A 22365-nucleotide genomic window follows, 5' to 3' on the forward strand; every position below is an offset into this window, starting at 1 on the left:
TATTAAATGGATGAGCAGAAGTCCCAAGGAAGCCTCTATCTCCAATTTTGTTATCTGGCATGCTGGACACTGCACTATTAATGATGCATGTCTTTTTGGAGGCCCTTTCTAATAAAATCTGCTCTTGATCTCCACAAGCATCTGTCCTATACCAATATGGACTACGAAAATCCCTATATGGCACTCCTTGAAGATCACTTCACACAAAGCACTATTTTTGCTTATGATTATTGGAGAGGGTTTTGATTTTGGAATAGGGTAGATTTATCAATAGCAATGACATCTGGATTGGTGTGGCTTATTATATCCAAGAAGCAAGGTTGGGAGCTTGGAAATGGTCACAATTGGTGAGGTGTTCAAAGTAAAAACAATTTGCTATGCATTGCATGTAGCAACAATTGATTTGCTTAATAGTAGTGTTATTCTTACTTATTACTCCAAAACAAATTTTATAATTATAAATATGTTTATAATTTATAAACACAAGATTAAACTAAATTTAGTGTTATGTGGACTCTTCTAGAAATTAGCAACTGTTTCTTGACTGCAGAACTGTAGTAGGATGCTCAAACAGGATGAAAAACAATACAGTATTCTTTTTCTATCTTTTATTCTGGGACAAGTCTTTGTGCTTTTCTATCTGATTAACAATGCCGGTGGTATTGTCCTTGAGATTGATAATCTCGTTGAATGCTTCGTGGAAACATATCAACCACTAGATGGTAGAATAAAAAAGAATATACTAAAAAGTGTTTAAAAAGTTTATAAATTACAAACATATTTAGAAAATATAAATACAAGATTAATCTAAATGAATAACAACTATTAGATAGTAGAATATCCTAGAATATTCACTACTATCCCTATAGGTTTGCTTAAGCCAACCAAAAATAGTAATAGGGTGTTTGGATCTTTTATATATTTACTTTTAGGATCTATTAATTTTTGATACCATAGGTAGATATATAAGGGTTAGAATTGATTTATTTTTTGGATATAGCTTGGGTTTTTAAATTTTTTTTGAACACAGCCATTTATTTTTATATTCACCCCAAGATTGATGCGCAGTCTAGTCTCCTCAAAGAATTGAGTCAGTGTAATGTTAAGCAAGTTCACTATGTTGATTATCTTGTTCTGGCCATAGTATTTTATAATGATATATCTTTTGTTATTCAGCCTTTCTACTTGGATGAAGTCTTTTATAATATAAGGGTTTCTATTATCTATGATTATTTCTTTTTACTTCCTCATTGTTGTTTATTTCTTCAATGTTTCTTTATCTTTTTTTTTCCATTTTCATATTCTTTCTTTCTGAAATTTTATTGCTCTCTCCTTTTTACTTTGATAATTCAAACTTTTTTTCCTTAAAGGAGAGAGGGGATGCACAGGAATCTAGCCCAATGATGGAGTAAAGATAAACAATAATGGTATTAGAATAATGATAATTATAATAAGTTAAAACAGAACATTTGGCCTGACTGAGTAAGGTAAAAGGGATATGATAGTAGAGTGAAGTTAAACATAGTGAAAATGAAGTATACCCAGTAAAACATAGAATTCAAAAGGTGGATGACAATTGATAACAAAACAATTTCAAAAGAGCCATCAAAAGGAGAAGCCCATGCAATGATCTCATTACCTGCTTTCATAGGGAGTGTGAGGCTCTAGTGTTTCCAAGTGCAAGGATTGATAGGGAGTTGGCAAGCTTTTGCCCTTATTGATTCAAAGATGTCCCATATGTTTGTCAATAGTTTATCACTCTCAAAACTCAAACTCTATAGGAAAGGTACCATTAGAGCTGGCTATTGAGATAGCTGATGGAGGAATTATGAAGTTGACCATAATCACCCAAAGTGAATTCAATATGGGAGGTTTTGTGATATATGGCCATTTCCATGTGTTGGAGATGGGGATCATTAATATCACCATTGGCATTAAGACCCTTCACCAACTTTAGGAGATCTCAATGAACTTTGTTTTGCAGATCTTGTGGCAAGGGGTAAACCAATCTCCATCAATTCAGATTGCTTTGGCAGCTCAATATTCTCAATTAGTGGCAAAGGGAGTTGAGCTGGTGCTTTATCATTCATTCGTAGGAGTTTGAGAAAATCATGTAGGGAGCACATGGACCTAAGTAGATCTTGTGGTGGGGTCCTAGTTAGTTTAGTTGAGATATATGATGAGAAGAAAGTAGAGAAGAAAGTAGGGCATTAGTGGACGAATGTGACGGTGTGAGTGACAAGACCCAGAAGAAAGCATGGACATTGGAGATAGTTGTAAGCAACCAAAGAGAACGACTTAAAACAATCCATGGGGTTCAAATATAAAGGGAAAGGGCCTATGAATAAAAGTTTTCTAATCGATTAAGGGTCTTGAATATTTGGAGTTAAGTATCCTTGGGTTTGAATAGTATTGGGTTGGATGACCTCCTGAGAAGTTTAAATTCAAGAGCTTACATTTGGTATTAGAGAGGTCTCAGAGTCTGACTTTATTAATTGGCTTACATTTGGTATTAAAGAGGTCTCAGAGTCTGACTCTATTAGTTAGCTTAGGGGAATTATATCACATGTTGAGATTGACATCTGGTAGGTCCAATTTGCTCCTAGCTGGGCTCGACTCGAGGGGTAGGGTTCTCTCAGCTTCCGTTTATAAGGGCATAAACTTGCAGGGAAGCATGGTGAATTATAAACAACCAAAGAAAAAAACTTGACAGATGATCCATAGGGTTTAAATATAAAGGGAAAGGGCTCATGAACAAAAGCCCCCTTTTCTAATCAATTAAGGGTTTTGGGATATTTGGGGTTAAGTGTCCTTGGGTTTAAATAGTACTAGGCTGAGTGACTTCCCAGGAAGTTCAAATTCAAGAGCTTACAATTGTCACAAAGAGCAAAGATTGGGTAAGAACAAGGCAATATTAAAAGCATTAAAAGATATTGAAAATGCAAACCTCTAGGGAAACATCTAAGTGTTATCCAAAGGTATTACAAAGATTGATAAGAGTCCAATGATAAGTTAGGTGTCAAACACCATATCAGTCTGAAAGTTGGTATAGCACCTATTGCTAAAGCATTTGTCAGACTCAATCAAGAGGAGAGGCTAGTGGTGGACAAAATGGTGAATTGTGTGTTGACTATTGCCTCCTCAACAAGTCCACAATCAAGAACTTCTTTCCAATTCTGAACATGGAAGACCTCTTCAAGGAGCTGGGTTAGGTGTGTTTCTTCACCAAACTAGATTTGAGATTTGACTATTACCAAATATTGGTGGCTGACGAGGATTGCTTCAAGACAGCTTTCTAGATAGATGTTACAGATGCCTTGGATGCAAGGGTAGGAGCTATCTTGAAACAAGGGGAGAAACTCATAGCCTTCAAGAGTAGCAAACTTAGTGACATAGAGGCTTGCCAGCTGGTTTATGAGCAAGAGATGATGGCCATAATGCATACCATTAGGAAGTGGCAGCATTATTTGGTCCCAGCTCATTTCATGCTATGAGTGGACCACTTTAGCATAAAGTTTTTACTTGAGCAACAGAATTTGAGCAAGAAACAAAGGTAGTGGATTGAACAATTACAAAAATTGGATTTCATAATCAAGTATAAACTTGGGAAATTCAACACTCTCTCTCAAAAGTTTGAGAAACCAGCAAAATCATACCTCAGGGCCTTGTCAGCTCATCAGCAAAACTATGTACAGCAGATCACAGAGGGGCATAATCAGGACCCAGTACTGTCACCAATACTAGATCACTTCCAGCCTTCATATTCTGATTTCAGCTTCAAAGATGGGCAAGGGATACCCTTTGTCACCTGCTGGGAAGCCAAGAAGATATACTACCTCATGAGGACTTTATGGATCCGAGATGTAGGGGCCACACTTATCCAACGTGCAGTGGACGTTGACAGAAACTAGAGACCTAGGAATCTCCCACAAGATAAGATACCCAACTGGAAGTCATGGCATGGAGCTGCACTATCCTTTATCTTCGGTTCCTACGCTTGTAGATAGTGTCATTGAGGACTCCAAAGAACTGGATTGACAATACAGGACAGGATGGTGGCACAGCATCATTGGATGGACAATCAGCTTTGGACATGAGATCAACCACTTGCTTGACAAGGAAAACAGATTGTGTGGATCAGAACCAAGTAGCCATGATTAGGTACCATATGTACACAGAGGAGATCAACCTAAACAAGATACATAGTGACAATTTATAATAGGCTCTCAAATTGGAATAAACAAATATTTTATAAACAAGACATGAATATAAAGCATTTCAAAAATAGTCATCAGGCTAAAACTTTATAAGTCATCAGATTAACAAAATTCAAAAGCTAGATCACTTAATAGGGTCAAGGGATGGTCCAAAAAGTTTGGAGGAAACATATTGTACCTAATGAAGGATTAGAAAGATTATAATATCTAAGTATGAAAATAATGAATATTTTATTAATGGTGGAAAGTGCTATATTAAACTTGTGAAAATGTGTTCACAGAAGAAAACAATTTTTGCAAAGAGTTGTATATAAACACTACAGTGCAGTGCTAACTAATAATTGACATAAGAAACAACTACTATATTTTAAAAAAGACCTAGACAAATGGGATGATGCCACTGCACAAAGAGCCACCAACTTTACATCCAACCAAAGTCCAATGCACCGAAGGGACAGAAATAGTGACACCAACACTGCCTGATATACCAAGATCTGCTCTCCCCCCACATCAACTGGAACACCCACTGCTAGCCACCCCTGAATATGCAGTGCTGTTCCCTGAGACCCTCCAGGAAATAACACCGAGACAATGAAGCAGGGACAAGTGACACCAATGGAGGAGCTGTGGAGCCATGGGAGAAAATCAACACATGAACACTAATCCACCTTACATTTTTGCTCCCGAGGAATTAAAATCATGATCACTCGATGCAAAGAACACAACTTTAAACAACATATAAATAGATACAGTTTAAAGCTACGGTTAGAGTTTACCTGAATCCATCAGTTGGATGTAACCAGTATATGAATGAATGAATGAATTTTGTCTCGTGCTCCAATGGTACCAATTGGAGAACGGCATGGGAGTGTTGTTCAGTCATACCTTTAAGGCAGATGTGACAAACTCAACAAGATTGCCTAAGATTGTAGATCCGTCTCTTTTCAGATTCAGCATCCCCGGAGGACAGTCTAACAAACAGACTTGTTTCAGGTCAAGGGCCTGTTTTTCTTGCTACTTCGTTAAAACATTTAGCAACTTGTAGAGCCGATCCCGGGTTCGAACCCAAGAGGGACTCCTTTTAATTTCCTGGGGCACGGCGAACACGTGACTCTTGCGTGCTCAACGTGGATTTTGCGTCAAGCTGATCTTCACGCGTTATATGGTTTAGATTTATTTTTGGCTAGCGATTTTGACTAAAAGAGGCTATCTACAAGCAAAGTGGTAGACGATACACGTACTCTACTTTACCATGAAGTAAATGAGGAGGAACACGAGAAGAAACGAGGCAACGATCGTGAACATGTTGCGGCCAGATTTTGTTTCGAAGACCTGGGACCAAAAGGTGGGATCGCAAAGTCAGTAGCAGTCGATCGAGCCAAAGAGAAGAACAAAAATCGAGTTCGCTTAGCTTACTCTTTTGAATCGATCGACTGTCCCGGAAAGCATGCCTCGCGCAGTATCCATTCCACTCCCCTGTGCAATTCTAGAGATGAGCAAAGATCTCTCTCCAGAAAGCTTACGTGCGTACCATTTGATCCAGCAGTCGAGAATGCGATTGCGCTTCTTCATGGATATCTGTTGTCAGCTGCGAGAAAGAAATCCACCAAACGGTGGTGAAAGATCGAAAAGAAAGACGCAGCTACGAGAGAAGCAAATTTGGTTCTCTAGGACCAAATTACCAAAGGGAAAAGAAAAATGGAAGAAAGAGCTCTCGATCTTACCGTCTTGAGCATCCGGACTCGATCGTGGAGGCCGTCCAGATCTCTCTCATTCTCTTGCTCATCGATCTCGCCGCTGGCATACGAGGACGAAACATTCCTCCCGGCTTCCAGATTATCAAACAGGGAGCTCCTGTTGCCGCGATAATCCCTGCGTCACAAACACCACAAAACCCTAGAGTCGATTGGAAAGCGTCGCATTCTCACCGCCATTGGCTCATCGCTCTAAGCGCGATCGCTCGCTCGCTCGCTAGATCCCAATTCCCTTCCCTAGGGCCACAGTAAAATTTCTCTCTAGGTTTCCATCCAGCTAGGGCTTGTGGGGGAGCGCCTTGGATTTGCGCTTAGATCTGGAAGCTCGTTCCATCGGCCAGGTCTGGATCGTGCATTGGATCCCGAATGCCGGATTCCAGGCGCTGAAATCTTCCTTGATCCACATCGCGTCGGTCGGCACAGGGATTTCGGATGAGCTTCACGACTATGGAGCAGCTCAAGACGATTGGGCGGGAGCTGGCTATGGGCTCCCAGGGGGTGTGGGGATCGTCCAAGGAATTCCTGGAGCTCGTCAAGACGATTGGCGAGGCGAAATCCAAGGCCGAGGAGGAGAGGATCGTGCTGGCCGAGATTGAGAGCCTCAAGCGCCGGATCCAGGAGCCGGATGTGCCCCGGAAGAAGATGAAAGAGTATATCATGCGCCTCGTCTATGTGGAGATGCTCGGCCACGACGCTTCCTTTGGCTACATCCATGCCGTGAAGATGACCCACGATGACAATCTCTTGCTCAAGAGATCCGGCTACTTGGCGGTCACGCTCTTTCTCAACGAGGACCATGATCTTATCATCCTCATCATCAATACCATCCAGAAGGATCTCAAGTCGGACAACTATCTCGTGTGCTGTGCCGCGCTCACTGCCGTGTGTCGGTTGATCAACGAGGAGACAATCCCCGCGGTTCTTCCCCAGATCGTCGAGCTTCTCAACCATCAAAAGGAGCTCGTGAGGAAGAAGGCTGTCATGGCTTTGCACAGATTTTTCCAGAGGTCTCCTTCGACTGTGTCGCATCTCTTTCCAGCCTTCCAAGAGGTAAGTTGCTGGTTTTCTAGTTCCTAAGCTTCCTACTAAGTCTATTGTTTTTCCAGAGACTTTGTGATAGAGATCCCAGCGTGATGAGTGCTGTTTTGTGCGCGCTCTATGACATGATCCTCGTAAACGTGAAGCCTTTCAAGCATTTGGTAGCGAGTCTGGTCAGCATTTTGAAGCAAGCCGTGGAACACAGGCTGCCAAAGTCGTATGACTATCACCGGACTCCAGCACCTTTCGTGCAGGTAAACTGCCGCGCTCGTTTGATATCAGAGTATGCTAAGTGGGAAATCTTGCTTCACAGATTAAGTTGCTGAAAATTCTCGCTTTGCTCGGGACAGGTGACAAGGCTGCCAGCGAAAACATGTTTAATGTGCTGGGAGATATTCTCAAGCGCTCGGATTCGACCAGCAACATTGGCAACGCGATCTTGTACGAGTGCGTCAGGACTCTGACATCAATCTACACCAATCCTCGGCTACTGCAAAATGCAGCGGAGATAACCGCAAAGTTCTTGAAGGTTTGTTGTGTCATTTCATTGCGGAGTATATACTGACATAGTTTGGTGCAGAGTGATAGCCATAACTTGAAGTATATGGGAATTGATGCCCTGGGTCGGCTTATCAAAATTACGCCAGAGTGTGCCGAAAATCATCAACTGGCTGTCATTGACTGCTTAGAGGTAGCGTCTCTATTCCTATTTATTGAAGGATCGCCTTTCAGTGCGAACTCTTGTAGGATCCAGACGATACGTTAAAACGGAAAACGCTGGATCTATTATACAAGATGACAAAGGCCAACAATGTCGAAGTTATTGTGGAACGCATGGTGGAGTACATCAGAAACATCAGCGATAACCACTACAAAACGGAGATTTCTTCACGGGTTATAGAGCTGGCTGAGCGATATGCACCAAGTAACCAATGGTTTATACAGGTAATACTATATGGTTTATACTTGCACTCGTCTCTTACGGACTAAATTCGTGTGATCGGGTGCCAGACGATGAACCAGGTTTTCGAAATTGCGGGAGACCTCGTGCCTCAGAAGGTTGCGCATGACTTAATGCGTCTCATAGCCGAAGGAGCTGGGGAGGAGGATGAAGATGCTGACAGTCACCTTAGATCATCTGCAGTATATTCATTTCATTATTTTCGAGTGTCTCGAGTTCTTAATTTGCTGTGTTACAGGTTCAAGCTTATCTACAAATACTAAAGGAACCAAAGCTTCCCTCGATACTTCTTCAGGTACGTAGAGTTTTCTTTGTGTGCTGATAAATTTTCTGAAAACGTTTAATGGGCTTCCAGGTTATCAGCTGGGTGCTAGGTGAATATGGCATTGCGGACGGCAGCCACTCAGCTGAATTCATTATAGGAAAACTATGTGATATTGTCGCTACACGCCCTGGTGATGACAAGTTAAAGGTATACATTCTGATTGTTTGCTGCGAACGTTGACGCCGTTCACTGCTTGCAGGGTTATGTTGTTTCGGCAATTACAAAAATCTGTGCATTCGAGAAAGCCGCTGGACAGACAGTAGATCTCATTCCAGAGGTAGTGCCATTCAACGTGTACTCTTAAGATTTGACGTCTGAAAATGTGTTGCAGTGCGTCTCGTTCATCGAGGAACTGTACGCTTCTCATTCTACCGATCTACAGCAACGCGTCTATGAATTCCACGCCGTGCTAAAGCTAGACAGAGATACCCTTGCAAGTATCTTGCCTATGGATGCCAGCTGCGAAGACATTGAGGTCATCTATGCTTTTGATGCTCGTAACTCAAAACTGATACTCTTCCTTCTGATAGGTGGACAAGGATCTCTCCTTCCTCAACTCTTTCGTCGAATCCGCCTTAGCAAATGGCTCTAGACCATATCTATCCGACAATGAGCGCCGTGGAATGGGTGCAATGACAACCTTGGCATCCAACAATGACGCTGGTACGTCGTCTTTACTTCGTTTCCAGCCTTACGAGAAGCCAAGCATCCCGGAGCCTGCCGCAGCTCTCGTCACTGCGTCTCATTATAGCCAAGACGCGATCGACCAGCACGACATCTACTCTAGTGCAATCACGGTTTCCACGAGCTCTAAAGCTCCAGAATCTAGCAGCAACGACGGCACGAGACTCAAACTCGAGGGAGTCCAGAAAAAATGGGGTCGTCCAACGTACACTCCTGAGGCGCAGGTGCCAAAGAATCCCATCAACATATCCGACAGTGTCAAGGTAAGCAGCAGCGCAGCAGGGAAAGAGGCGTCGAGTAGAAACAGCAGCGCTCCTCCCTACACGGAAAGAAAGCAGCCTCCGCAGGAGATCTCGGCAGAGAAGAAGAAGCTCGCAGCGTCACTCTTTGGAAGCAAAGCAGGAGACACTAAAGCCAAGCCGGCAGCAAAGCTACAACAGAATGGAACGTCGAAGAAAGCTCCAGCAAAGCCAACTTCGCCGCCACCTCCAGCTCCAGCTCCACCGCCTGCTGATCTACTCGACTTGAGTGACAGTCTACCTCAGACTCCCTCGGTGGATCCGGTTGATCAGCTGGCGGATTTAATCTCGGTTGATAGCTCGGCCGCTACGTCGACCACTTCGCTCGTCGAGCAAGTTTTTGACGCTGGAAAAGTTGCGACGAAGGGGCCATCGCCGCAAGCATCGTTGCAAAAGGACGCTGTTTCACGCCAAGTGGGGGTGACGCCGAGCGGAGGAACAAACCCGGACCTTTTCAAGGATTTGTTTGGATGAGGAAAGCTCGCTCGCGTTCTCGCGTTTGGCGCGGTGGTGTGAGATTTTCTCACATCCCTCTGGATCTGTATGGTCAGTAAGATTCTAATGGAACACGAGAAGAGCAGCAGCGGAAATGCGTTTATACTTCTCTGGAGAAAAGAATTTCCATTCCCTGCGAGTCGGGCAGTGTACAAAACTTTTTCTGTGCTGATTCTTCTAAAAGTTGAAAGCGTTTTGTAGCCTGGATGCCATATGACCCGTCACGACTTGAGAAGCAAGCGACTGGATTTGCTTCTTGGCATCTGAGTTCCATCGACAGAAAAAAATGGAGTGAGTGGATGATTCGATCAAACTTTCAGTTCGAACCTCTCCGGCATTTGGTGAATCCGATGATGTTGGCGACTCCCAGCGTGAGACAAATCCCCACGATCAGTAGATAGTCGAAGTTGAACTTAATGAGCGCGACAAGGCCCAGAGCTAGCCATATCCCAGGCTGTGAAACAAAACTAAGATCTCTCCTAAAAAAATAAAGTGGAGAGAGAGATAGAAGCTTACAGCAATGTAGAGCGTCCACCAAAAGAGCCATGTATCCTTCTTGTTGAGCCTCTCCAGAGACTGAAAGGGGAAGAACCATTCAAAGCTTGTAGCAGTGAAAGAGAGAAGAAAGAAAAACTTCTTTGTGCGTACCTGTTGATCCAGCGACTCAAATCGCCACACACTCTCGCCTTGGTCATCGATCTCATTCCACCAGCGCAGCCCCACCAGGATTCTACCGCTCACGTTCTTCACCACCCAGAAATCCAGCGCCGCCAAAAGGACGGTGACCACGAACTGGATGATGAAGCTGCTGACGAAGAAGGAGCAGAGGATGTAGAATGCGATCGCGGATCCCTGCGAGGCGAGCGAGTGAAGAGAGAGAGAGAGAGTGAGAACGGCGCGATCTAAGATGAGAATTTCGAGAGAGACCTTGAAGACGACGTGGAAGAACGCCGTGAGTGGATTCGAGTAGTTTTGCTGCGGCTGGCCCTCCTCCGCCTGCGCACAAGGCAAGGATTGAAATTCACGACGCCGGAAGCGCGGATCTGCAAACTCACCATGGATGGAATCGCCACTCGCCGAGCTCCAGATCGTAAAACCCTAGAAGAAGGCCTGGTGACGTGGCAAAGTGCCGCGTCAGCGTCCCAGTCACGTCCGTAACGTTTCCCCTCCGTACATTACCGTACAAACGTACAAAACATTTTATTTTACAAAACTGGAATTTTTCCTTGCCCCGTTCGAGAGCTTGTCTTTGGCGACGTATTCGTTCGTAACGTGGAACTCTCCGCGAGAAAGCTCCGTGGAAATCTGGGAAGAACGATGAGAAAGAGAAAAGGAGAGCGAGTTCTTCGATTCATACCTTGAGTGTTAGTAGAACATTTAGCGCGGAGCACAGCTGATTCATTCGCCTCCTCCCGCGGGTCTTGAGGTAATCGTGCATGACGGGATCCACTCGAAGCGCCATTGACGGCCACCTCGTGCTCTTGCTAAAGCTGTTCTTCCGGTTGGCCTGGCAAGGAGGAAACGACGAGCGTTTGATCAGTTTTAAAGTTCTCCAGAGATGTTACCAGGATCTTTTTGACTGCTCTCTCAATCTTCGAGAGCGCCATTTCTACCGACTCGATGCGTCCAGTACCGCCGCAGCAGCTGCATGAATCAGTGACCCTCGAGGTGACGCTCGGCCGGTCCTGAAAGTTCCATAGCAAGTCAAGCACCACGAAGAGAACTGATACACAACAAGATTAAGTACCCGTGCTCTTGTCATTTCCATGAGTCCGAACTCTGAAATTTCCGAGATGACAACTTTAGAGCGGTCCCGCTCAATGGCCTTGCGCATTTCTTCGAAAACAAGCCTTTCGTGACCTGCAGATATACCACAATACTCGCTGCCAAACTATCGAGTCTAGAGGCTTACTTGGATCCTCCATGTCTATGAAGTCAACAACTATAATCCCACCAATATCTCGTAGCCTCAGCTCTGTCGCAATCTGCGGCTCATTCCGTATGATCAGAAAATCACAGAGATTATGATGGTTTTTACCTTTCGAGCAGCAGCGAGATTTACTTCTAAAACTGCTTCTCGTTGAGATGTCGCATCACCGAGCATTCCCACGCCACCATTTACATCAATAGATACGAGAGCTTCGGTTTCCTCCAACACCAAATATGCACCGTTTGGTAGTTCTACCCTGCAGGGAGAACGAAAGCGAAAGATGACCACTTTTGCAAGAAACACCAAGCACCTACCGCTTGCTAGATGATTTCTCAATTTCTGCTTCCAGGTTGAAAGCCTCGAAGATAGGCTCTTTGCCAGAGTAAAGTTCCACACGATCACATAAGTGAGGTGCTATTTCTTGGAGGTAAGCTGTAACCTGAAAAGAAGAAAACACAAAGAAATATAAGTTTCTTATCTACGTCCAAAAGTCGTCACCTCTTGGTATGTTTGAGACGAATCCACGACAAACCTTTCAACCTGTAAATAATCGTTCAAAGAAAGAAGATAGTATACTGTGACAAACCTCATTGTTGAAGAGATCACGAACTGTCCTGAGCGTTTGTCCCATGGCCCTTTGTAGCAACACAGGGACCGGGTCTTTTCCACCAGCAGCAGCAGCAACCTCCGCTCTCTCCAGAATACTTCTCCACGTCTCCATGAGGCGTGCCAAATCCTTCTCGAGCTCTTCACGGCTGCGGCCAACAGCCTCAGTCCTCACAGTAAGACCAAATCCAGGAGGCTGCAGCTCTCTGGCAAGCTGCTTAAGCCGACTTCTTTCCAGCCCGTTAATCTTGCGAGTAACTCCAATGGTCGAAACTTGAGGCACCAGTACCTGCACTACATCTCCAACTTCACGCATTCATTCTCTAACAAAAAAGAGCAGGAGGCACTTACCCAGTATCGTCCCGCCAAAGCCACAGTTGCAGTAAGCTGTGGTCCTTTCTGCCGAAGAGCCTCTTTCTTCACTTGCACGACCATCAAAGTTCCTCTCTTGACTTTCCTCCATGCACCGATCTTCCGCAGAACAGTAGCCGGCTTTACGTTTGTCTTTCCATCGCTCTGTTCCATCTCCTCTCCGTTTGGATCGTCCACAGTTTCTTCAATTTCCTCTTCATTCACGTCGATAACTATCCCATCCTTGTTTCTCAAGCCGTCCTCTTCGTTCCCCTGAGCTTTGTCACCGTAGAAGACGTGCGGGTATTGGTGCATGTTAACTTCCAGCAATGCCGTTCTGGAAGATCCAATCTCCACAAATATCCCGTTCATGCCTGGGAGGAGCTGCTTCACAACGCCGAGGTAGACATTCCCAACTTGGAAGTTCGAGTTGACAGGCTCGAGCAGTAGCTGGACGAGCTTCTTGTTCTCGACGATCGCAATTCGCTGCATCGTGCACTCGGAGGAGTTGATGAAGATCTCCACTGCTACATCGCGAGCTTCCGGAACTTCCTGGCTCTCGCTCAGGAAAATGCTCTCGAGCAGCCATGGCTCCTCCCTTGGAAACACCTTCCGCTTCGGGAAAAATCTAAAGTCCGGCCACTTGGTCGTGGTTTCACTCGAGACACTTGCCTGATCATCTTCTCCCTTGGAAGAAAAGTCTCTGAAAGCTTCGAGTTCTGCTACAGCGATGAAAGGATCTTCCTCTCCAAAAACCTTTTGATCCGAGAGTTGCAACGCGGCCAGGAACGGGTCTTCTTCTCCAAAAGTTGGAACTCTCGAGACATGGAGAGCTCTAACTTCTGAGGGCGATGAGTCGTGTAGTGCCGGGACCTGGACAACGTAAGAGTTCTCCAAAGATCGTCCTGGCAGCACCTAGAAATTCTAGAGGAAATGAATCGAGCTTGTGAAAATCTCTACAATCACGGACGAACCTGTGAGCCATTCACTAGCGTTGGAGCTTCAGCTATGCTCGCTCTGGCCGCTCCATTCCCATGAAACAGCCGAAGAGACGAGGAAGAAGAACTCTCGGCCCAGGGATCTTCCTCGAAGAGAACGCGCTGGTCGCCCTCGGCTCTCCTGTGCGCCCGGGGAATGTGAAGGAATTCCGCGCCTGGAATCCCGAAATGCCGATCCCTGAGATGCCTGCGCTGAGAATCCGCCACGGAATTCTTGGAGCTCAACCTGGACGAGGAAGGAAACAGCGCTTCCGCGAGGAATGGAGCGGCGGCGTGGATTGTAGGCGCCATTTCTCACCAGAGCAAGCGATTCCATCGCTCATTGTCAGCGATCCGCGAGCAGCTTATCCATATATCGACACGCATTTTTTAGGGTTTATGCTGCTAGGTTGAAGAAGCCACGTCATCCAAGTAGCTGACGTGGCGGACACCACGTCTGACGTGGCGAAGGGACAACGGTCGGATCGTTTACTTGATAGTTCCGTTATACAGAGCTAGAGGCGATCGATTGATTCATTCGTTCTCTCCAGCTCGAAGCTATGGCGGATTTTCGTGCCGCAATCCCAGTTCCAGGAGGAAGGATTGAGAGCTTGCAATGGCGCCGGCCAGGAATTCCTGCTAATCGACAGAAATGGAGAACGCTAGCAATGGCTCGGGACGATTCTAGCAGGAAGAAGAACGAATTTCCTCTCATTCTCGACGCGAATCTCTCCTCCAGAATGGCAGCGTTCCAATGCGCCCTATCGTCCACTGCCGAGAACAACGAGATGACACACTGCCGCAGGAATTTCACCTCGAGCATCCAATCTCTGGTCCAACACAGCGATAGCGCGCAGAGGCACTGCCAGGCCTTCCAGGCATCGCTGGATTCGATCGAAGCTCGCCTCGCGCTGGCTCCCAGCGCCTCTGAGATTTCCAGCCTCCAGGTACCAAAGAATCCATCCCCTGCTCCACAAAATATTTCATCATCTCCCTGTTCTTGCAGACGCGCCTGGAGCGAGCATCGTCCTCCTTGCTCCCCCAATCCGGCATCGAGCAGTTGATCCGAGAGGCCGAGCTCTTGGAATCGAGGCTCGCAGAGATTCCAAGCGCGGAAGAAATCCAGGCCCTAGACACTAGAATCCCCGAAATGCTGATGAAGAGATCGTGGGAGAGAGTCGGCGATGGCGCCAGGAGGCTGCGGCGAGCGATGGATAGAGCTGAGATCGCGTGGCTGCGGCATCTAGAGGATGCCGCCTCGCAGCTCATCGGGAATAAATCTTAGGGTTTATAGCGAGCATTTTTCTAGGGTTCATGGAGACCTCTCTCAGATTTCGAGGCGATGAGAGGCAACTCCGGCTCCACGCGAAGGAGAATTTCCTGCTCGACAGCTCCTTTTGCCTCCAGGCGCGCATTTAATCGATCTCTATCGCGCTCTTCTTCTCAAAATCTCTCGCTTCTTTTCTCTCGCAGGTCCACGGCTATCTCAACACGCACAACGGCAGGGCGGGATGCATCGCGCAGCTCAAGAGGAAATTCCTCCCCGAGGCATCGTCTCTCTCCTCTGCAATCGCTGGATCGATCGAATCGACTCTCTCTCTCTCAATATTTGTTTTGCAGCTTCTCACGAGCTTGGATGTGGGCGCGCGATACGACACCGATCACAAGGAATTCACGTACGATGTGCGCGGCAAGAAGACGCTGCCTCTCACGGACAATGGATTGCTCAGCGTGGATCTCAAGGGAGGATTCAACTTTAATCCTCGATTGAAACTGGTGAGCGCGCTGGTTCTAGATCATTGTCCCTTCAATCGTCCTTCGATCGTCCAGGGAAAAGCCAGGGGAGCGATAGAGCTCAGCTACAAGGTCTTCAACTTCACGGAAGATCAAGATCTCAAGCTCAAAATCGGCTATGATCCTTTCAAACAGGCAAGAACAAACTTTTTTTCGTGTGATCGATCGAGATTCGAGATTTCTTTTGTTCTTGCGCAGAAGCCATACTTGCAATTGAGGGAGAACAATTGGACATTCAATGCCGACATAAACGGTGCCTGGAACATCATCTACGACCTGTAATTCTCGAGAGCGAGAGGGAACGAACGATTCTTTCAATCATCTCATTCATCTTAGCAGCGAAGAATGAAAGGGAAAATTTTTTAGAGGTCTTACTTGCGTTTCTTGGTGGCACTGGCTAGTTCTTCCTCCAATTCTTCTTCTTCCTCCTGCTCTGGATCGGCTACTTCCAGCGCGCAGTGATGCCGGAGCATGTAATCGCCCAGTAGCTGCATCGCTTTGCTCTTGAGATCCACCAGCGCCGCCGAGAGCGATGGATTACTCTCGGATTGGATCGATTGGGCCTCCGCCTCGAGCCGGAAGCTCGCCATAGCCGTCGCCATTCTATCTATCTTCTTAGCCCTAAAAAAAGGCTTTGATCAATTTTTTAGGGCTCCTACATTGTGCTTCTCCTGTTGCCCGGCGAGGATGAGCGAGATCTTCGATGGGTACGAGCGCCAGTACTGCGAGCTGTCCACGAATCTCGCCAGGCGATGCAGCGCCACGGCGATTCTCTCCGGAGGTAGGCCCAGATCGAGCGATCGATCGTGGTTCTTCTGATTTGAGGGTTTGATCGATGTGCGAGAGAGCAGAGGAGAAGAAGCAGAAGCTGGCTGAGCTGAAATCCGGGTTGGATGAAGCACAATCTCTGGTAAACGCGATCGATCTTTTGTGGGAAGTCTAAAATTCTCGGAATTTTTTTTTCCTTCTTCTCTAGATCCAGCGCATGGAATTGGAAGCTCGCAGCCTCGGGAATTCGCAAAAGGCCGTGTTCCTGGCGAAACTGAGGGAGTACAAGTCCGATCTGACCTCGCTCAAGAAGGACGTACAAAAATGCGCGACGACTGACGCTCTCGCTGCCCGCGAAGAACTCTTGGAAGCCGGCCTGGGCGATTTGTCGGTAACGTTTCTTGGCCATTTTCCCAGGGAAGAACTGTCTTTGATCGGCGATCCGCTGCAAATTTTCTTTCTTCCAGACTTCCACCGACCAGAGAGGACGACTACTGTACGCGACAGACAAAATGAATCGCTCCGGAGAGAGGATCAAAGAAAGCAAGAGAACTTTGCTGGAGACCGAAGATCTTGGAGTCTCGATTCTCCAGGACTTACACGACCAGCGCCAGAGACTCCTTCACACAAGAGACACGGTAAGAATTCGAGGAAGATCTCCATTTCTTCCCTTTAACTCTTAACGCTTCTCTCTTTGTTCCAGCTTTACGGCGTCGATGACAACGTTGGCAAAAGCAGGAAGATCCTCAACTCCATGGCCAGAAGAATAAATCAGAACAAATGGATCATGGGTGGACTCATTAGCTTCCTCATCGCCGCGATTCTACTCGTCGCCTATTTCAAATGGGTGAGCAAGTAAGTGATCGATCCTCCGATCTTATCAGTCTCTCTGGATGGATATAAACTATGCCGTTGTGTGTACATTCTTTTCCTCCTCCATACATACATTATATAGGTACGTAACAAAGCTTACGTTCATAGATCTCTCGGAAGCTTTTTTCTCACAGCTAAAAACCAAAGAGAAGTTGCGCCGTGTGGAATCCTGGGTGCGATTTCCAGTGGCCACTCGCAACGTTTACTTTGCTTTTTATTCTTCGCATTTATTCTCTCTTGACGGAATCTACTGCGACACAATGCAGCACTTGGCTCGCTTGTGATCGTGAGAGCAGTGGAAGTTTGGCTCCTTGGGAACTGTCAAGCGTTTGGAAGATCTGCCAGGAGCAAAGTTTGTGAGCGTTTTGCTCCAGGAAAACTTTCACTACCTTTGTGGAATGAAAGGCCGATCGAAGTAAGGCATGAGTTGAGCACGAGGGACCATCTCTTTCCGCAGCTGCTTGATTTCTTCTTGTTCCGCAAGCTGTCGACGCATGAATCCAGCAGCTAAGGAACAAGAATTTTATAAACTGTGCGAACCTCTTGCAGTCGCTGTTGCTCCTCTCGCTGATGCTCGATGTAAATTATCTTTGCGGCAATCTACACGCAAAACAAAGCTTAGTCGTCGCTCCAAAGCTTTTTTATCAGAGTGATACGTACGTAGTCGTCGAATTGAGCTCGCCGGACGGATCTGAATTCAGTACAGAGCCTGATATCCATCGGAACAGTGTTCTCTTTCGGAGGAGGCTTGGGAACAACCTGGATCGAAATCTTAGATGCTGAAAGAAAGCAAAAGCCTCGAAGTTCTGGATAAGAAGTACCTCTGGTTCGTCAGTTGTCCATGGCAGGCCTTGTGCTATAGGAATCCTGAGCTTGCTATCTTCTTCAAATATCTTTTGCAGTTTCTTCCGGAACTCGTACTCCTTTCTCGCGCCTCGAGCCTGTGTACAAACTGAAAGAGTCCAGCAAAAGGAAAGAAGAAACTTGTAACGCACCTGTGTTCGCAGGCTAAAAGGTTGTATGCACGTTGCCTTGGACGACTTTTGGTACGACTCGGATGATCCACAGTCACTGGCATTTTTCTCAGACTGGATGTCATCTTTCTCGTCCCTGCAATGTCAGGTTTGTTTGCAAGCAAAGCCATAGAAAAGCTTCAAGGAACAAATACCTGTCCAAAGAGCCACCTTCGCTGTCAGCATTGTCCTCCTCTGCCGATTTCTCTTGAGTTGCTTCGCAGGAACCAAACTCGAACTCTTCCTCGGTCTGCGACAACGATCGCCGGCTGGGCTGCCACTCGCGACGCTCCTCCATCTTTCGGATGTGAGTGTTTACTTCCGCGAGCGAGATCATACTCTCAAATGCCTGGACTAAGCTATGGACCTTGGAGCCACAGATCCTCCTCCCAAGAGCGCGAAACTCAGCCTCAGTTTCTCCCTCCTGGTGAGAATCCTTGTCGATCGACGAGCCTGAAACCTCTGCATCGCCAGGAATCCCACCGCTGGAATCCTCGGCCGGGGGAGTCGAAGAACACACATCCTTCTGGACCAGGGACTCTTGAAATTCCGGCGCTCGAGCCTGGCAGCATGATTCCAGCCTATTGCTCTCGTGAAGAACGGCTGGGATAGGAGAGATCCGAGGTCTAGCAGCGATTGCCGCGGCATTGGGATCGCAATTCTCCAGCGATTTCTTCTTCTTCGTCATGCCGCATTCTTTCGCTGGGGATCTCGCGGCGCCAGCCATCGCCGATCGCCCCAAGGATCTTATAATACCTGGAATCTCCCAGCGATTAAAGTCGCTCCTCCTCTCGCGCTTCGCCGCCTCCCCAGCTCCCTGCTCTAACCTAATTCTGCGAAGGAACGTTGTTTAGGCTAACGGCTAGATGCGCCTACGTGGCGCCACGTGGCCGGAAACTTAGCATTAGGGTTCTTCGTGGCTATGGTGGGAGACTGGAGGAAGGGCTACTGGTATGTGATCGTAGGGTTTCTGGCGCTCGGGCTGATTCTCTACTTGACGAGCGACATCGAGCATTGGCTACTCCCTAGGGATTCCCACGTACAAGATTCCGGGCGTCTTACGGATCTTCTCCGGCGCCAGGAGCAGGGGCTCTTCGAAATCTGGAATGCGACGCGCGATTCTTCTCACGCCGATGCCTTGCGCTCGCAGATCGAGCTCAATCACCAGATCCAGCAGCTGGTATCAGGCGCCAGACATGGATACGATCCGGGAATGGGGGGCTGCCAGGGCCAGAATTTCTCATCCAGACGCCACGGCAAGCTCGTCCAATGGCGGCCGAGAGAGGATCGCTTCCTTCTCGTGATTTGCACGTCCGGCCAGATCTCCAATCACCTCATCTGCCTCGAGAAGCACATGTTCTTCGCGGCGCTGCTCGATCGGACGCTCGTTTTGCCCGACCCCAGCGTCGATTACTCGTACGAGAAGACGCTCGACATCGCCCACATTCGCAGCTGCCTAGGAGAGAAGACTCTCCTCACATTCCATGAGTTTCTCGCCAAGAACAAGACGGACATCCGGCTCCTGTGCTACATGAGTGGCTGCTACTTGGACGAAGATCACGAGAAGAAGATCAAAGCTTTGGGACTTTCCTGGAGTTCCAAGACCGATGCCTGGCCTGAAGAAGCTTCTCTCAAAGGCTATCCATCTCATCCTCGCGCGAGCGAATTCGTGGCGAAGTTCTCTTGCGAGGACGAGGTTCTCGGCATAGGGGACGTGTTCTACTCGGACGTGGAGTCGCAGCTCGTAGCACAGATTGGTGGTCCATTGCAGCACTCGTGCAAGACGATCATCCGTCCAAACCGGCTCATTCTTCTCACCGCGCAAAGGTTCGTGCAAACTTTCCTGGGATCCAACTTCATGGCGCTCCACTTTCGTCGGCATGGCTTCTTAAAGTTCTGGTAAGAAGAGCTTCGCCACCTTTTCTCTTCTTCTTATGATCTTTTCTCTCTTTTTTGGCAGCAATGTAAAGAATGAGAGCTGCTTCTTCCCGATTCCTCAAGCTGCCAGCTGCATCTCGAGGAAGATCCAGGAGGCCAAGCCCCGAGTGATCTACGTCTCCACGGACGCGGCGGAGAGCGAGATCACTCTCCTCCAGCAATTGCTCGGCCCTGACGTTCCAATGATCCAGAGGCCACAGCACGACTCGAGAGAGAAATGGGACGCGATCCTGCAAAGAAAAGGCCTGCTAGCTGATAACGAGGTGAGCGATCTAAGCAAAACTTTCTTCTTTCTGACGCTCGACTTTGCTTTGGTTGCAAAGGTGGTAGCGATGCTGGACAAAACGATCCGCGCTATGGCCGAATCATTCATCGGGACGCCGGGCTCCACTTTCACGGATGATATCGTGAGATTGCGGAAAGAGTGGGGAAGTAGCAATAGCTGCGATGGTGTTCTATGCCAAGGACAACATCCAAATTTCATAGCCGACACAGATTAAAACATAGAAACTCGACGTCTGGAGTTCTTCGCTCCCAATATTCTTCTTCTCGCTAGAATATTCGTTCCAAGGCTTAAACCAAACTAAGTTTAGCTCACGGGTTATGTAGAGGAGGGGCGCAATATTTTTCAAGTGATCAACCCTGGGAAGACTGGCCAGCCCAGGGACCTGAGGGATAGTCTTGTAGAGCCGATCCCGGGTTCGAACCCACCCGAAGAAGAGGGACCCTCAAATAAAACAAACTGATCACTCCCTTTTAATTTCCCAAGCATGTTGGGGCACGGATTCGAACACAGCACTCCTTCGTACTTAAAACGAAATTTCTCCAAAAACGAAATTTCTCCAAAATGAAACTTGCAACGACGCGAACATGTTTGGTGCTCGGAGTGGCGCTTTGAATATTACTTTGGACCTTCTTTTGAGCTGGACGACTAGAGTTTCATGAATGAGACGAGTGCCATGAGATCATGAAGGCTGAAATCAAGGCAATGCTCCTAGCGTGAAGCTCTAATTTCGCCGTTGTTTTTGCTTCTTTCAAGAGACTTTTTCATGGTATGATCAATGTCAAATTAACAAAATTGGTTAGTGGTTACATTAGTGTTTGGGGTGGTGGTGGTGTGTGTGTGTGTGTGTGCGTATGGTGAGAAGTAAAACGACTATTTAAACAATGACTTTGCATCCCTTCTCCAAGCTCACCTTGGGCGTGATGTAGTTTCCGGCCAAGATAAAGTCGGACATAATCTTGTAAAAGTGTTCTGTGTAGTGAATGCCATCGAAGGTGAAGTACTCGCTGGGATGCTCGCACACCGTGTAGACTGCATCTGTGTGGTTCAATGGCGCACAGCCGCAAAGACCATCTCCATCACAGTTAAACTTGCCACCGCCGCCGCAGCACGACTGGAGCGAGTTCGTGAAGCCAAACTCGTCCATGTTCTCCAAAACGTAGGTGTTGGCAGCAAACCAATCAAAGTAGTAAACAGTGAGACCGGGATACTCTTGGGTGAGCTCGGCCGCCAAAGCCTGGAGTTGTGAGTTGAAGTAGGAGATAAGCTGGGCAATCTCGACAATACAACCATCCTTGTCGTAGTGGTACATCCCCTGGGGGAACTGCTGGAAGGACTGAAGATAGTTTGGCGAGCAATCGGCGCGGGGCATGTTGTAGAGCAAGACATGGCGAGCTCCGTGTGCGTACAAGTTGTGGATTCCATCGGCCAGGCCCCGGATCACGGCCGGAATGGTGACATTGATCACGTAGCCACCTCCCAGCGGCAGCCCGAAGTTGATGTCGTCACCTCCAATCTCGACCATGTAGAGCGCATTCTCGTACCATGGAGAGCTATCCTCGCGGCCGTATTTACCCACGACCTTGGAGCGGTGACGCACGAAATCGTCAACCTGGGCAGAGAAGATGTGCGGGCTGGAGAATGGCTGGTTCTCGACCTTGATCACGGTGGCTCCGGCGTATCCAAAGTTGAGGCTGACAAACTCGGTGCCATTGAATTCGAGGCTCGGAATGCCCAAGTTCTCGAGGTGGAGCTCCTGGATCAGAAAGTCAGGGATGACGAGCCCATCGCTGTAGCGTCCGGTGGGCCTTCCATAGGTGACGCCATAGGGATACATGCCCGAGAGAGTCTTGCCGCCACCTTCGATGTCGCGGTTGCCACCATCGCTGAGAGAATCTGCGAATGTAAAGACTGCAGTGGGACAGATTGAGCCCTCCTTGGGCGATCGAATCGCAGCAGACTGAGAAAACAGTGAGACGATGAAAAGAGCAAAGATTGCAAGAACAGTGGAAGCCATCTTTTATGATGCTTTGAAACTGCGATGGAGTTGCTTTATATA

General features: G+C 47.3%; 8 protein-coding genes across 9 annotated transcripts; 4 read left to right on the top strand and 4 right to left on the bottom strand.

Moving 5' to 3' along the window:
- Positions 1-5349: 5349 nt before the first annotated feature.
- Positions 5350-6199, bottom strand: LOC9659731 (bet1-like SNARE 1-1). Its single transcript, XM_002969516.2, has 5 exons — positions 6146-6199; positions 5942-6089; positions 5749-5805; positions 5634-5693; positions 5350-5549 (listed from the first exon to the last, which is right to left on the bottom strand). Exons 1-5 carry the CDS (start codon positions 6157-6159, stop codon positions 5460-5462), a joined length of 369 nt encoding a protein of 122 aa, XP_002969562.1. The 5' UTR covers positions 6160-6199; the 3' UTR covers positions 5350-5459.
- Positions 6200-6390: 191 nt separating this feature from the next.
- Positions 6391-9882, top strand: LOC9660616 (AP-4 complex subunit epsilon). The gene is made up of 11 exons (XM_002969307.2): positions 6391-7021; positions 7078-7263; positions 7323-7538; positions 7590-7700; positions 7757-7954; positions 8021-8152; positions 8209-8265; positions 8326-8442; positions 8495-8572; positions 8627-8770; positions 8826-9882. Exons 1-11 carry the CDS (start codon positions 6404-6406, stop codon positions 9750-9752), a joined length of 2784 nt encoding a protein of 927 aa, XP_002969353.2. The 5' UTR covers positions 6391-6403; the 3' UTR covers positions 9753-9882.
- Positions 9858-10946, bottom strand: LOC9659732 (Golgi apparatus membrane protein-like protein ECHIDNA). Its single transcript, XM_002969517.2, has 6 exons — positions 10829-10946; positions 10701-10769; positions 10422-10625; positions 10290-10349; positions 10101-10227; positions 9858-10036 (listed from the first exon to the last, which is right to left on the bottom strand). Exons 1-6 carry the CDS (start codon positions 10829-10831, stop codon positions 9951-9953), a joined length of 549 nt encoding a protein of 182 aa, XP_002969563.1. The 5' UTR covers positions 10832-10946; the 3' UTR covers positions 9858-9950.
- Positions 10927-14019, bottom strand: LOC9660617 (ribonuclease E/G-like protein, chloroplastic). The gene is made up of 11 exons (XM_002969518.2): positions 13635-14019; positions 12661-13575; positions 12290-12598; positions 12202-12243; positions 12018-12142; positions 11812-11959; positions 11686-11758; positions 11521-11633; positions 11339-11458; positions 11131-11280; positions 10927-11078 (listed from the first exon to the last, which is right to left on the bottom strand). The coding sequence occupies exons 1-11, from the start codon at positions 13947-13949 to the stop codon at positions 10974-10976; spliced, it is 2415 nt and encodes an 804-aa protein (XP_002969564.2). The 5' UTR covers positions 13950-14019; the 3' UTR covers positions 10927-10973.
- Positions 14020-14124: 105 nt separating this feature from the next.
- Positions 14125-15803, top strand: LOC9660618 (outer envelope pore protein 21, chloroplastic). 2 transcript variants are annotated; one of them, XM_024674303.1, is made up of 6 exons: positions 14125-14584; positions 14644-15044; positions 15111-15185; positions 15258-15413; positions 15468-15566; positions 15630-15803. In XM_024674303.1, exons 2-6 carry the CDS (start codon positions 14952-14954, stop codon positions 15711-15713), a joined length of 507 nt encoding a protein of 168 aa, XP_024530071.1. In that variant the 5' UTR covers positions 14125-14584; positions 14644-14951; the 3' UTR covers positions 15714-15803. The 2 variants fall into 2 exon arrangements, with proteins under 2 accessions (XP_024530071.1, XP_024530070.1); XM_024674302.1 differs by lacking the exons at positions 15111-15185; positions 15258-15413; positions 15468-15566; positions 15630-15803 and having other exon boundaries at positions 14644-14940.
- A 258-nt stretch (positions 15804-16061) lies between these two features.
- Positions 16062-17181, top strand: LOC9659733 (vesicle transport v-SNARE 11). Its single transcript, XM_002969309.2, has 5 exons — positions 16062-16212; positions 16283-16341; positions 16408-16590; positions 16667-16837; positions 16903-17181. Exons 1-5 carry the CDS (start codon positions 16119-16121, stop codon positions 17056-17058), a joined length of 663 nt encoding a protein of 220 aa, XP_002969355.1. The 5' UTR covers positions 16062-16118; the 3' UTR covers positions 17059-17181.
- LOC112346130 lies at positions 17096-18899 on the bottom strand. The gene is made up of 7 exons (XM_024674301.1): positions 18241-18899; positions 18068-18182; positions 17894-18013; positions 17733-17831; positions 17613-17672; positions 17462-17556; positions 17096-17410 (listed from the first exon to the last, which is right to left on the bottom strand). Exons 1-7 carry the CDS (start codon positions 18810-18812, stop codon positions 17320-17322), a joined length of 1152 nt encoding a protein of 383 aa, XP_024530069.1. The 5' UTR covers positions 18813-18899; the 3' UTR covers positions 17096-17319.
- An 89-nt stretch (positions 18900-18988) lies between these two features.
- On the top strand, positions 18989-20780 carry LOC112346201 (O-fucosyltransferase 14-like). The gene is made up of 3 exons (XM_024674555.1): positions 18989-19984; positions 20046-20286; positions 20347-20780. Exons 1-3 carry the CDS (start codon positions 19008-19010, stop codon positions 20521-20523), a joined length of 1395 nt encoding a protein of 464 aa, XP_024530323.1. The 5' UTR covers positions 18989-19007; the 3' UTR covers positions 20524-20780.
- Positions 20781-22365: the final 1585 nt, after the last annotated feature.

Source organism: Selaginella moellendorffii, unplaced genomic scaffold, assembly GCF_000143415.4.
Source record: "Selaginella moellendorffii unplaced genomic scaffold, v1.0 SELMOscaffold_12, whole genome shotgun sequence".
Classification (NCBI taxonomy): domain Eukaryota; kingdom Viridiplantae; phylum Streptophyta; class Lycopodiopsida; order Selaginellales; family Selaginellaceae; genus Selaginella; species Selaginella moellendorffii.